Source organism: Dreissena polymorpha, chromosome 16 (genome assembly GCF_020536995.1).
Source record: "Dreissena polymorpha isolate Duluth1 chromosome 16, UMN_Dpol_1.0, whole genome shotgun sequence".
In the NCBI taxonomy this organism is placed as follows: domain Eukaryota; kingdom Metazoa; phylum Mollusca; class Bivalvia; order Myida; family Dreissenidae; genus Dreissena; species Dreissena polymorpha.
The window spans coordinates 47,109,545-47,125,375 of NC_068370.1; the positions used below are offsets into that span (position 1 = coordinate 47,109,545).

At 33.3% G+C, this 15,831-nt stretch overlaps 1 protein-coding gene across 1 annotated transcript; it reads right to left on the bottom strand.

Annotated features, from left to right (window-relative positions):
- Positions 1-7,093: 7,093 nt before the first annotated feature.
- LOC127862140 (vitelline membrane outer layer protein 1 homolog) lies at positions 7,094-13,149 on the bottom strand. Its single transcript, XM_052401136.1, has 4 exons — positions 13,039-13,149; positions 11,487-11,674; positions 10,852-11,046; positions 7,094-8,296 (listed from the first exon to the last, which is right to left on the bottom strand). The coding sequence occupies exons 2-4, from the start codon at positions 11,664-11,666 to the stop codon at positions 8,042-8,044; spliced, it is 630 nt and encodes a 209-aa protein (XP_052257096.1). The 5' UTR covers positions 11,667-11,674; positions 13,039-13,149; the 3' UTR covers positions 7,094-8,041.
- Positions 13,150-15,831: the final 2,682 nt, after the last annotated feature.

A 15,831-nucleotide genomic window follows, 5' to 3' on the forward strand; every position in this document is an offset into this window, starting at 1 on the left:
CATGCGACATTTTCTCCAACTGCATGGTTTTACCAGAATTTAGTGAAATATATTCAGTAGTGGACGTGAACAATAATTGTCGACTTCACATTTTTAAAGTTGCTTGTGAGGACAAAGACGTAATTGTGAAGAACACGGGTGGAAAGGAAAGTGCCGTTTGTGAACTTGATGTGTCTGGGTCATGTGCATACGATTGATGGCGTATTTAAGACCGACTTTGCATGTTATTGTATCAATTTCCGGACATGCCTAAATCGTCATAAATCTACACATGCATCCGTCATAAATCTACACAAGGCTAAATAACATATTTGAATTAAAAATGGAAAGTATAAAAGTTTCTAAACTCATTTCATATTGACACTGGAATTCGTCAAAGATATCGGAAGGAAGTTTGTGTTTTAAAAAGTGTACATATCAGATTTCGAAGTGAAACTTATGTGTCGTCAATTATAACAATTTAAGGATGTATTCAATACTTATTTTGATTGGAATGCTTCCGAAAATGTTGGCAATGTCAAATTCCACTGACCTTGCATTTGAAGGCCAAACATGTCCCATAGTAACATCTCCAGGTGAATCAATAACTGTCAAGTGGACTCATACCAAAGATGTTGCAGTACTTGTGAACGGAATTGAGATCGGCTCATGTGATATGTCATCTTTTGGTATGGTTAATCCCAATTACAGGTCGATGTATGCCGTTGAGGTTGAAAATGGGAAGTGCTACCTAAATATTTCTAGAGTAGCTTGTAATGACAGAAATATTACAATACGAGCTACCGGAAGCGACGAAAGTATAATATGTGAGATCAAACTATCGTCAAGTTTCTGCAACCCCGACTATATTTCTATAGCGACGACAGTTTGTATAATGCTCATTATGTGGATAATTTTTCGCAAACTTGTTGCCTTTTATCGATAAGAGAGACTAACCGAAAAAACAAGAAGAAATGGTATTTGGCTTCTATTAATATAAACACACATTGAATATGATATACAATGTGTGTATATTTTGTGTTACCGACTATTTGTTAACAATAGGAAGCCAGACATGTTAAGGTCATGTAAAAATGACATGTTTGTAATATCGTTTGCATGTTCCCATGCATTGTTTGATACAACACTGTCAGTTTGCATAGCATTCTGCTTATATAATCCATAAAATGTTTGTTCATGCCGGCAATTGTACATGTGTGCACTTTACATGCCAAAATCTGTGAAGTTCATTGCTTCTGTTTTTTGTTTGTTAAAACATAGGTATGATTTTTTTTTACAGGGGAATAGTTCAGTTGTTCTCTTAGAAGCTAAAACCATCATATGAGTATTTCATGTGATATTTTCATACATTAATTATGATTTTTTTAATTACATGTATTTTTTAAATAATTTTAAACCAAAGCAGCTTATGGCAGTGCACAAAACATTATTTTGATTTCTACCGCCATTTTAAACCAATAATGTATAAATATATATGGTTTATTTTACTTCGTTCGTGAAAACTACTTAAATATCCTTAGGCACATCTTGACGTTAGCTTTATTTACATAATAAATCACAATCCATGTATACACACATGAACGTAAGCTGTATTAACGATACAGATCTAACAGATACTCTTTTGACTTTGAAGGGTCTGAACTGCAAACGTGCATATTTTGTTCTTTTATGCAGTGGATCGGGTCCGAATTCGACTTATCTTGGAGCGTGCGATCTCGAGATCGGGTTGACACAAGCATACTGTTTCTACCCGGTAGACGGGCCCAGAATGATCCTAAAGTTTACAAATTAAAGGGGCCATTTCAAGTTTGGGTAAAGTTACCAAATTGAAAAAAGTTGTTTCATATTCGCAAATTTTCGTTTTAGTTATGATATTTATGAGGAAACAATAATAATGAAATTTTTCCATGCTCTAAAATAGCCATTATATGCATCTTTTGACGATTTAAAAACCCGAAAATTATAAAGCGTTGCAACGCGAAACGAATTAATAATTAGGAGAATATTGTTGTTGTCGTTAAATTTTGTGAAACTACGAGGATTGCTTATATAAAGTATAAAATATCTCTGGAATTGTATCCAGAATGATGGCCGATTGGTCTAAGTGCTAGACTGTTTACTCCAGGACTCCAGGGGTCAGTGGTTCGAGCCCTGCTGAGCGTTACCTTTTTTTTCATTTTTTTTTAAATTTTATTCTTGATATTTTACTGGAGCTTTTTATATCCAATGTTTACATTTATCACTATAAAGCATTTAATGAAAAACTTTAAAACATGCCAAAATCTGTGAAAAAGGCCTCTTTAAATGGATAGGTTTATACTATACAACGTAACTTATTGTACCTTAATTGACCGTTAATGTATCGAAAAATTGTCCCTTGCCTTAAATAAACAACTATCGGATTATAACAATCATTGCTCTCCTTCTTAGGTTTCTGGAATGTCCTTATTTATATACTAGTATGTATTTTATGTTTTTATTATTAGAATTGTAGAGTAACAATGAGTTTCATAATTTTGGCTATACTTCAATCAATTGAAAAAAACGATTGCTACACAAAGTTCCAATTCTTTTAGAATATATAGAATCTTTTGTTACTGTATTTTATAAATATCCCAATATATGTTTACATTTTTTGAACTGTAACTTGTGCAATGTTGTCATATTTCAGACGTCAGAGGCTGTAAACAGAAAGGCTATCTTTTGCTATATGGAATAAACGTATTTACGATCTTTCTTATATCTAGTTTTTTGACAATTTTCTGTAGGTACACCGCTTACTTGATACTTGCATATCTGTTATAGATAATGGCTGAAACTACACGCGACTGTACGTTGTAATAGCTCTGCGCATTGAATACTGTCTCTTGCTGATGAACGTTTTTTCTGTTAAAATTATTAAAGTCCACCCCGGGTTTATAACAATTTTTTATGACGCAGGCTTAATATTCCACAAATTTCCTTTCTACTTATTGTATATCACGATTCGTAAAAGCGGGGTTCAGTTATACAAGGGCTTCATACCACGTGCCTAAAGGACAAGGGTCGTGTCTGGAACGGAACGTCCTAGTCATCTTGCAATACTCTCCGTACCCCAACACGCGAGTCTTCTTGGGTCGATCGCCATATGGGAGATCCCAGTGTTCTCGATAACAATATACGCATATATAAACTATACTCGATGTCATACACATTTCATAGACAAGCATTTCATTAAACTAAATCAATTAAAAAAAAATCTTTCATAAAAACATCAGTACAATTTGAAAAGAGCTTCCATCACAAAGACTTCACAATTTGACTATTCTTTAACATTAAACCACCAGATTTGTCATTAACGTACTGCAAGCATTTTCCAAAAATTAATAAGTCAAAGTAACGTTTTTAATCAAAAACAGTTTGTGTGAAAAACACTGACGTTTGATCGCACTTTATGTTCAAATGAGATAGCAAACATTCGACTGTAATATGCAAACGTCTTTTTTTATTACAAAATGAGTTTATGTTTGTTCAATTATTCAAAAGGTTAAAATCATGCTAAGTAAATTTATCCTTTTGGATTTGAAAAACTATCTACTTACTCGAACGGAAGTATAATTCGTGTTTCAAAAAGTATGAATACAGATCTAAAACTGATACGTTTGCACATGCTATCCTTTTCAAACAAGTGCATTTTGACAATTACTTATAACGATACAAAACTCTAAATGCTAACATCCTGATCGCTTTGTATCCAATTATACTTATTATAAGGATATACAATATACGATACTATCAATTATACACAATCTGCATCTCAAAGATGCCATTTTTCTGTATTGAGGTAATTTTGATCGTATATTGTGTATCTATTAACGCGCTATTATCAAGCATATTGATTACAAATCATTTACATATTTGATATTTTTTGTAGCATTTGTTTCACATGATTTAATAATTGTTGAATACGTTCATTTTAATATACAAATGTTTTGATTCTGTTCACTCCATCGACATGCTTATAACATGCAAATACGTGTGTGAATTCTGATAATGTTTATTTTGTTTATTTAGATGTTTTGATATGGGAATCTCCGGATGGAAATCTGATTATGACAGTGTTTAAAACACGCATTTCTTTTCGGCCGTATTTAATGAAATCGATAATTATGTTGACTGTTGATAAGAAATTTTGTTGGATTTACAGTACAATACAAATATGTAAACTTTGAGGTATAATAACAAACTATTTTGGTGATACTATTTATCACGCCTAAACAGTACTTACATTAGAATGCAAACATAAAGAATGTCGATATTATGTGTTAAAGGGATGGCAAACCAGATTGCTATATATCACGAAAAAAAAAGAAGTTCTAAAATACTGTACTTTCTACAATTATTAGTTTATATTGATTAAAATATCACGACTGGAATATTACATTTCTTGAAAAATGTTTTTAAGATTCATATTTTCAGTATATTTGGTAATAAAGTTTTACAGATTATGTATACTAGGTAATTTGGAGAGTTCTGTTGTTGTCGTTAATGTTGTGAAACTACGAGGGTTGCTTATATAAAGTATAAAATACCACGGACATTGTACGAGCATGGATGGCCGAGTTGTCTACATGGGAACTTTTTACTCTTTCTTTCTCCAGGACTCCAGGGGTCAGTGGTTCGAGCCCTGTTCAGGGTTATTTTGTTTTCTTTTTTCTTCATTTTATTCTAGATTTTTAACTGGAGATTTTTTAGATCCAATGTTTAAATTTATCAATATGAAACATTTTATGACGGTATTTTAGAACTTTTCTTTTATTGTCAATCTGGTTGACTGTCCCTTTAAATCGCCGTCATATACAAATAAACGTAAGTTAAATTTACATTCAAATTATCATGCTTTAGAACATTTGCGTTTCGAAGGGTAGTTATCTCGCGGATGACACAATTAATAATGAATCGCACATGGAAAAGGTACTATCTCAACAAATGAATTGTATTAGGCAAATCATGAGTTGAAACTTAATTTCCATATGCACTTATTTCTTACTACACGTAATTTCATAAATATTTACTGAGTATAACTTGGAGTTAAAACTGCTTTTTGTACAAACACTGTTGCTTTAATTGGTATCTTAGCACTGACACATTGAAGGTTTTATTTGAAGTTCCCATTGCCAATCTCGTTGAAACTATTACAAATAATTTGATCGATTGAACTGAGTGTTGAGAGAATATACGACAATACTTTTGAGAAAACATTTCACCAGAAGAAACTAGGCTGTTTAAATATTTAAACTGTTAACACCGAGCCCTTGAAGGTTTGATTGATAGTTCCCAGTGCCTTTATGTTTTGTCACGTTGACAAATTATTGGATCGATTAATGGGTATTGATTATGTTATTGTGTTACATGATTCTTTAAGAATTCGATATGCTAAGTGAACTAGTTTAAAAATCGGCGGAAACAATACAGGTGAAAGTAACAACAAAGGGAATAACTCACCTTTAAAATCTTTTCACCTATCAAAAAGCAGTTACTTTTGAAAAACGTGTATTTACTATATTCTGAACATATTTAAGAATTATAATGAATTAAATTGTGTCGTCCTTGTTTACCCAATGTAAATCAAAGCATAATTTTAACAATTTTTACGTAACTTATTAGGTACATGATGTTCGCAACTAGTGTTAACATCTCCAAAACGCATTTTGAATGACCAGATCTGAAAGACTATTCAGAATCCGGTCAAAAGATCTATATGTACACTAGGATCATTCTGCACGCCGTGCTCCGACTCGGAATAAAAATCACACTAAAACAATAAAAGTTAACAAAACGTCCGTTATACGCTTCAGTGATCCTTTTTCTAATAAAAATGATGTATTTATGTTCAAATATTCTCCTTAGGACGTAGCCTTCATGAAGTACTTTTGTCAACAAATGGTAGCTTATTATCACATTAAAAATATTTAAGTGTACGGAAAGCATCTATGATATATAAAGCTAGACACCTAAGTAAATGTGAAGTAATTTTTTTTCCGAACCTTTGCTTTTATTTTGGAGGATTTAATGTGCATAACCATTTACGGGGTGGGTGATTTATAACGTATAAGCGGGTTTCTTCACTGATAGCCTAAAGACGATTTACAACACTGTCCCGATTTATCTGCAACCAGCGAGAGTTTTTGCGTTGTCAAGCGAGTGTTTTTAAACAATTCTATTGTATTTGCATGCTACTTATTTTGTAATAGCTTGATATATTAGGGCTATTTATAATGGCGTCCCATATCAGCTTATAGCGACGCGAGAGAGCGTTTGGTAAAAGGGTAAGGATATAGGGTTCAAACATCATTTAGGTTGGGGAGTTTACAAGGACAGGAAGGCTCCGTACCATTTTCCAAGACGACAACCCTAAGACCAATACCGGTACTGCTCAATGCCATAAACATCATAGCGGATTTAAGTCATCCACCGCACTGGTACACAATGAGCACTCCATGAGCTTGATTGTTTTTCTTACATATAATTGGACTTGTTCATAGTACTGAATTGATAAATAGCAAGCTGTTGTTTATTCTGGTGTTGCATGTCACTTATAAATAAAAAGTTCTTTAAAATATAATAATTTATGAACAATCGCTTACAGTGTAATTTATGGCCTGAAATTCTGATTGAATTGTACGTTCTGTGAACCCTTTTCATTGCTTTTTGCAGTGTCCGGGTTGATTTTAAGTTATCATGTTAAAAGCCGGAACGACATAAAGCAATCACAAACTAGATATTGTTACATGATGGCGAGTACCCAAAATGCCACATGTAATGATCATGCCACTTGTACTAATCTTGAAAATGTAATGCTAAGTTGAACACCTGGAAAGATTTTTTATGAAGCTTTCTTTTATAACCATGCACTGCAACTTGTATTGTTATTTTATATGCTCATATGTTAGTATATAAAAGAGTACCGTTAACAATTTGGTAAACTTGTTTGAGATATTACAGGTATTGCTATAATAGTGGTATATACGATCCCTGCGTAGCATTAAACAGACATAAACGCATATTTCACAGACACGCATATTGCATGTTATAATAAAAACAAAAGTTGGACTTCCGAATAATATTAACATTTAATCAAATCATAGACAAATACAGTGACCATGGTTTTCAATTATTTACAGCAAACACAAAAAACAAAACAATTTACAATAAGATTATTGCTATTGGTCAACACATAGTTGGACTTTCCCATGCTAAGCAAAGATTATTATTCAGATCTCTTAGTGAAAATAATAAAACCGTTTTTCTTGAATACACGTATATACTTTTTAATTTCTAGGATAAGATTTTTAATATCATTCTTCTCAATTCTTATAGTCCCAAGTAATATTGTTTGACAGAAAATGTCGAGAAATTTTCGCAGATTATGAGACCTTTATTGTAAAATAACATACTTTGTATTTCTCTTTGTATAATTGCATTTTCAGAATATACATATGTGTTATAACGTTTCGTCATTTTCATTACAAAAGGAACATAAAGTGCTTTTATCAAGCTTCATTTTATGAAACAAACATTTAGGTCCCCTTGTATAATTTTTCAAGAACTGTTTTATTTTTTAAGAAACAAAGTGTTGAAATGTGTAAAGGAAAAGTTTGTTTCGACGGCAAGACATATTACCAAGGTAGTTTGAGTATGCCTCCTATTCTTTGTATAGGAGGGTAAAACGATCAACGGTGTACACAATTGAAATGACAAATGTTCGTTCGAACGAAGTGACTTAAAGAAACCGGGACATTAAGCCAAACACAAAAAGTCGTTTGCTTAAATAACATATGAGAAAATAGTCAAACCATTTTGTTTCGTTAGCTTGTTTTACTATACATAAGTTTCAATTGTTTAAGGATGTGCAATAACATAACTGCCCAAAATTTAAATACACTTATTATTTTTATATTTAAACGTTTATAAAGTTAACAATATCGATAGTAGCCAGTCGCCACCGAAACTTTAGGTCGGTCGGGTAAGGGAAAACATACATGCACAACTATTCTACGCCTTAGTCGTCGCAACATGAAAACTTGACGTCATTGAGCGAAGTATCGTCTCCATCGCTTCCCAGGAAAGGTTCAACATTGGTTTGAATTCCACAGATGGCTGAATGCTCCGGGCACGCTTTGCTCCAAGCCGGAGACCAATCACCCCAACCTGTGCCTCCTTCAGCATGTAGGTCACTTGCAGCGCCTGTTCTAGTCTCAAACGAGTCACACCGGAACATGACGTCGTTAGCCGATGTGTCATCTCCGTCACTGCCCTAATAAAACAGACATTTTATTAAAAAATATAAACAAGAAACTAAGGCTAATTTAAACGGAGGAAAACCTAATTAAAGCATGTGGAAATTATATGAGTCGCGTTCTGAGAAAACTGGGCATAATGCATGTGCGTAAAGTGTCGTCCCACATTAGCCTGTGCAGTCCGCACAGGCTTATCAGGAACGACACTTTCCGCCTTAATTGGAATTTTGCTAAGAAAATACTTAATTTAAACGAAAAATGTCATAAAAGTGGAAAGTGTCGTCCCTGATTAGCCTGTCCGGTCTGCACAGGCTAATCTGGGACGACACTTTATGCACATGCATTATGCCCAGTTTTCTCAAAACGCGACTCATATATTGCAAGGAACCATATCGTTACGCGAAAATATTAACTAAATATCAAGCACAAATGCACAACCAACACACACAACTGCATACAACTATGCCATGATGACCCTGTTTGTGTAGAAGATATTTTACGTGATTTCGATTTATTAATTAATATAAACCACTTGCATATGCTGGTATCGCCAAATTGTAGACGGGTGTTTTGCGATAAAAACATACAAATGTACCAACCATAATATGTCTTGACCTATTGGCTTTATATATGTTTTCATGTTTTTCGCTTATTAAGTAGTGGCAAGATTTGCTTAATAAGTATGAGCATGAATTTAACAAACTAATAAGAGGACCATCATATGATGTTTAATAAAACATCTGAAACTGCGGACATTGACGTTCCATGCGAAATATTTGCATTTTCCACTATATAATAAGACCCCCAAAAGAATCCAAGTAACAATACCCGAGCTGTGTCAAGTATGGCCACAGTGGCATAATTAAAAAAACTAATTTCTACAATAAAATGTTACTTTCCAAGCAAACTTGATTGAGGATCCAGGGGTTTTGCTGTCGATTGACATTGTCGCCAAATGCGAAAAATATGCGAAAGTTGCGACCATTATTTTAATATAGTGAATTTCAGTGCTGACAATATTATATATAACTGTGATAATCTGCATTACGAATCTTATTTGGGACATTTTAAAGCATATTAAGTCACCATAGTGAATACAAACCCGATGGCCATTGTTTCCTATCAGATCACTTAATAGCCTTCTGTTGCAAACAAATGTGGCGTGTTTGGAAATATTATCTCTACGTTCTGTCTAGTGCGTATTTGAAATTAATTTTATTTGCAATATACATGTATTTAGTTTTAAACTTTTTATTAAAAATACCAATGAATATTGAAAAACAATAGCATATTGTTTAATGCGGACATATAGTTTGTTTATTCCAAAAAATAGGAAGAACTACAGGATGTAATGCGTCAATATAATATATTATAATGATTTTCATTTCGGACATCACTTGACAATAACTCATTAAAGTAGCTCAATTAAGTGAGTTGGAGGAGTTTCGTGAGCCATTAAAACCACTGAAGATCACTATAAGATGCTTCATAAAAATGCCTGGGCCTTGTGGTTTCAGAGGAGACAACTTTTAAATTGTTCATTTTATGCATGTTAGGAAAACACGTTAACCTTATGATGGCGCCAATTGAAACCCCAAGAGCAAAATTTGAACGAACTTGGTAATTGACCGCTATACTATTTTACATGAAACATACAGACACTTTTGGCTTCTCGGCTCCAGATGATTTTTTTCACTTCACGTATGTAAGGAAAATATGACACCCGTATGGCATGCCGATTGTTACGCCCGTGGCGTGATTTGAAAAAAAAACTTGGCGTAGGGCTACACTCCAATTTTAACATGTCATGTAAAACGATTTTATCAACATTGATAGATTTTCATCCAAGAATAATTACTGTGAAGTAACGTGACAATCTGTTAGGCGGTTTAGGAAAAGATGTCTTTTGACGTTGAGGTGAGCTAAACACGGGGGATTCCGCTGTAGTACCTTCAATGCAAACAAATCGGGGTGGGATTCCTGTTTAAGAAGCCCCGATTATTACAATGGGCCCAAAGTTATTCACAAATATTTCAGTGTATCTAAAAACGTTAAAGCGCCACAGTTCACATCAAATATTAATTGAAAAGCCAACATTTCTATTTAATTATGTCCACTTTAATTGGACGAAATATGCTCATGTTTTACAAAATCTTTAACGACCTTGAATTTTGTTGCTAAACGTGTTTAGTTGAACGTAAACTGAAAGTGATTTGTCAGGGAATACTTCGCCAAGGTTTAAACATGATTTGCGTCATAATAGTTTCCAGAAGAAAACAATTGTTTTAATTAGGTCAAATAAGACGTGCATAAATCAGACTATATAATCAGATATAAAGATGATTTAGAGAAAAATGTAATCCAGGGCTTATTTTGTAAATCTGTTTTGTTACTTTACTAAAATAGAAGAATGGAGGATGTAACCAACAATTTCTTTTATAATAATGTTTCTGGGTGTTCGTAATTCCTATATTAAATTGCCCGTTTTTATGAATTACATGTTTATGCTTATTAATACGATAAGATAGATGTCACTGAAGTCAGTTGAATCTTTGATTTCCAAAGAACCTACCAGAGGCTGTTCAACTTTTAAGTCGAATTGCATCATGACTTGTCCTTGGGAACAATACATCGGGTCGTACCAAGAGCCAAATCGTCCAATGCCAGAAGCAACTGAACCGCCGCTAACCGTCCCATTGCGAGTGCGACATATAAGCGTTATGCCGTTGAGTGCTGTGTCATCACCACTTCCTAGGCGCTGTTCAACCTGAATATTCGCACAAATAAGCCATTAGTATTTAAAGAAGCACACATGTAAAATTCAAGCCTGTGTTGCATAAAACTAATTAATTATATAAAATTATTCCATCGGATATATTAACATTGTGTTTGTAAAAATGTGTGTTGCCAAATCTGGATAGGTTCTAGTAAAAAAAATGTATTATTAGGAAATCTCGACACGTATAGGTTTGATAGCAATAATATTTTGTTTACTACTTGCATAGTCTTAGACTAACTTAAATACCCTAATGCAATATCGGACGGCATTCGTTGATGGTGCACAGTATTCCGCTGGATGCTTATCCCCAAACTTCCGAACATTGTCGACTTCAATCGCGGCGACAACGTGTAAATTAATATACCAATAATTAGGACACTTACATGTATCGTTATATTTCTTGCAATATATACGTGCTACATAAACACCTTAATAGCATATCCGACGGCATACGTTGATGATGGACAGTATTCCACTTGATGCCAAACCCCAAACGTCCCACCATTTTCGACTTTAATCGAAGCGACAACGTGTCGATTTTCAGAAAGCAAGAAACCACCAACGGATTCCAGCAAAACCAACAAAGCGACGATGGAATAACGGAGCATTTCGACTCCTGAAAGTTAAACCATGTTTGGTTATGAGTTGTGTTATATAAAGTGTTGAAGGAATGATGGTGATTCCGATAAAAATGGCATGCTCGTTTCAAGTCATTTACATAATCGTATGTTAATCACAATATAAAGAAGTGAAACTCCAGCTGCTGGAGCAGTATTGAATTTTCATTAAAAAGCATGATAAAATGAATAATATAAATATAAAATTAACATTTTACAGATATCGAGTGTATATTGTTTACAAAATAAAACCCCCCAGTGTATATAATAAAATCAGTTACAACTTATTGCAAAGAAAACTACGACGCTTTTTCACACAAACTACATGTCAATATAATGTGAGTAGACGTGTTGGTATTGCGCAAATTCTAGGTCTAAATGTACGTTACATGCTTGAATAATAGTTCATTTAACTGTTTAATATATTTATTGTAACTTTTAGTGCTACCTAAGGTATCCACAATTGAGAAATGGATCGTGCTTTAAAGCTTATAATACTAAAAAAATATAACAAAATGCGCAGTTTAATGTTTATCTGAAGTTCTCGTATGTTAAATCAAGTAAAACAATGATTTGTGAATCACAGGTTACACAAAAAATATAGTTCCGAAAGCGGCGAATGTTCCGATCTGAGCTGGAAATTACAAGCGAAGTTTTTATAATTTTAGAACATGTTTACATAGATCTAATTCTACAAGCCTCTACTAAAATGTTTGTCAACATCTAACTTCGGGTACATGTCAATATGAAACTACGGGCACGTGCATTATATATTAGGCTTGAACAAAAATTGTTTTAAAATAATTATGTTTAAATTAATATTTAAGCTAATGGACATGGTTCTATTGGGGTTAATACTGCGTTAAAATTGTCCCAATGTCCTTAGTAGGGTTTCGAAAATATGGTGACACTGGTAACTATATGACAATACTTGAGACGAATGATTGCTGCAAGTGTAAAGAGAGTCTCTGTTTGGATACCCATCTATAGTATCTATTAATTCAGTATTCAAATATTTTAATACATGTTATATAATAAAAACATTTTACATAATTAGGTAAACACTTAATCAATGTTTTAAATCTATGAAAACATTGAATAACCATTAGATAGTGTTTTTTTAAATAAATAATTGTCAGATTTCAATATGAATAATCAGTTTAAATATTGTCCACAGCAGATATAATAATATTAAAAAAACTTAATGTACATAGCTTAATAATTAATATACACAACTGCATACAAAAGCAAAAATGAATATATTCAGATAAATTCATATTTGTAATAAGAAGAATTTTTAACAATGAAGAAACCTTAGTCTTAATTTGAAAAATGTTGCAGATCAATAAAATAACATTCTTACGTAAAATCAAGAAGAGAAGTCTTTCCGTGATATTAATTGTTAAAGCCCAATGCTAAGTGATTTAAGAGAGAAAATACTGTTCTTTATATAGGACTTAAGCGAGTGACCGATTAAAATGTACTATTAACAATGTTGTTGCACATTGAAGTTAGACATTCAGAATGTTTACAATCTTCAAGGATTTGGTCTAATTTATGAATGTAGACGTTCTGAAGATAATTATAAATATGATGTTGACAATTGTCCAGGTATGTGTCTTATCTATGTATGTAAACATTTGATATAAAATAACAAAACAAGGTCATCAAAACACGCTATTACGTTTGACCACAACGGATGTAAATAATATTTACGAAAAATAAAAACAATATAGATTTATCATATAAAATGCTAAATATGTATCACTCATAATCAGATATCAATATACACGCATAGACAGTTGAATTTGCATTATTGGCAAGCCTTTATTTCAGTTTTATGTTAAAATTAATCAATAATTTCATTCAAGTTAAAATAAAAAAAATTCAATGTAAAAGAAAGTAAACATAGCATTCAACAATGTCATGTGATTTGCCTTTTTAAGGTCTTTTTAAATAATTATATGTATGAATTCTTATTAATTTAATTAATAGAAACCCTTATGCAAGTAATAATCCGGCTAATGTATTGCTTTGTTTTGTTAAATTGCCGGTCTTTAATCTTAAGATCACCTTTACTCTGGTTCTTATGTCTTACTCGTATTTTTATAAAGATGAAATAAAGTGTTATTAAATACAATATTTGCCCTAAATATGAAATTGTATATGTTTTATTTAGGTATCGTAATACTTAATTTGGATTTTCTTATCGATTTATTATAAAAAGGGCGGCAAATGCGCGATCTCGAAGGCACAGGGAGGAGAGAGTCAGAGAGCGAGCGCGCGAGAGAGAGAGAGGAGCCGAGCGGGCGCGCGAGGAGAGAGGAGCGAGGAGGAGCCGATCGAGCTCTAGGGATAAACGGGAGTAAAACAGCGACAGCAGGAGCGAGGGAGAAGAGAGAAAAAAGACAGGAAAACACAACACACAAAACACCCACCTCTCTCTCACACTCTCTCTCCAGGCTATCTCTCTCATCTCTCTCTCCTCCTCGCTCTCCACTATATCTCTCTCTTCTCCTCTCTCTCTCTTCTCTCTCTCTCTCTCTCTCTCTCTCTCTCTCTCTCTCTCTCTCTCTCTCTCTCTCTCTCTCTCTCTCTCTCTCTCTCTCTCTCTCTCTTGGGGTGTGGTTTCAAACTTAACAGGCTTAATAAATTGTACTTTCTATGGAGAATTGACATTGATTTAATTGATAATCCATAGATAAAATTAACACTTTGTTTTTGGACAAGATATAATGGGAATAGCAAATACGAAGTTAATCAAATCAAAAGCGCATTATGATGATGATGATGATGATGCTGCTGCTGCTGATGATGATGATAATGATGATGATGATGATGATGATGATGATGATAATGATGATGGTGATGATGATGATGATAATGATGATGACAACGACGACGACGATGATGATGATGATGATGATGATGATGATGGTGATGATGATGATGATGATGATGATGATGATGATGATGATGATGATGATGATGATGATGATGATGATGATGCAAAAATAGAATCGAAAAGGTGTAAAAGAATATTTGTCTATTTTAAATACATTTGCAAAGTGGGACTTTGAAATAGAGGTTGTACGTCGAAATGTATGTACTCTTTTTTATTGCAAGCGACATACCAATCAATCGATTCAATTCAGTAACAAAAACAGAATCGTGAATCATATTTGTATCAAGTTTTTCACGTTGTGTCATACTTCTTCTGAAATGCTTAAATCAAGAAGAGTAATCGTTCTGTGTTCTTTATTTTGAAAGTCGGATAGTTAGTGTTAAAAGTCAATATTGAATTTACATGCAAATCGTGGGAATGAAAGATATCAAACGATGTTTAAAAAATAATTTAAATACATGTAAACAAAAACAAGCCATAAAATAAAATGAAAATTATGCTGAGAAAGTCCGAATATAATTGTAGTTTTTGTTTATTTTTACTTTCAATACTTCATTAGCCTTAGGTATAAACAGATATAAGATAGAACATTGATCGTGCTTTTACGCTCACAATGCTCCAGAATTTAACATTTGACATTTGAATGCTCACCTTGTGTTATCGTATGTTAGACAAAATGCTCAATTGGTGATATTTCAGTTACTAAAGTCCTTTGACCGGACATTATGGGTATAAATCGTGAACAGTTGTCATGCGCAAAGGCTGAAAAAAATCCTTGTCAAGAAAACAACCTTAACCCAGTTCACGATGAACTTGTACGCCACATTTAACTGTACAAACAAATAAATGTCGTCTTGGTTTTGTTTTGAAAGAAGGAATTCCTGACATATGATAAAAAAAGAGAACATGTCACACTATATACCTGTGCAACAAATGACAACAAATAGATTTGTTTAGTAGCAAATACGTTGACTGTTGTGGTTCTTACTTCTTTATTTTCAAACCAAGTCGAAAAAAGTGGTATAATAAGTCACATCACCGATCCATCTATTTTCAATGAAAAACGCGCAACGGGTTATCGTGATTATAAACCGCGAATACATTACGCAAAATGTCATATATACATTTATGAAAATAGCTATTTACGTAACCATATCATCATTATTACTTTGGCAGGTCTGGCCGTTGCGGGGAAGTGAGGGACGACGAGACAGATAGCCCTCACCAGTCAAGTATGTTTTGTTTAGCTCA

Bases quoted from the DNA above. Each gene is read 5' to 3' on its own strand.
- LOC127862140 (XM_052401136.1), bottom strand. From the start codon at position 11,666: ATGCTCCGTTATTCCATCGTCGCTTTGTTGGTTTTGCTGGAATCCGTT. The intron at 11,047-11,486 runs GTGTTTATGTAG...GCGAATATTCAG, and splicing joins CCGTCGGATATGCTATTAAG to GTTGAACAGCGCCTAGGAAG. The intron at 8,297-10,851 runs GTAGGTTCTTTG...CTGTTTTATTAG, and splicing joins TAAAAGTTGAACAGCCTCTG to GGCAGTGACGGAGATGACAC.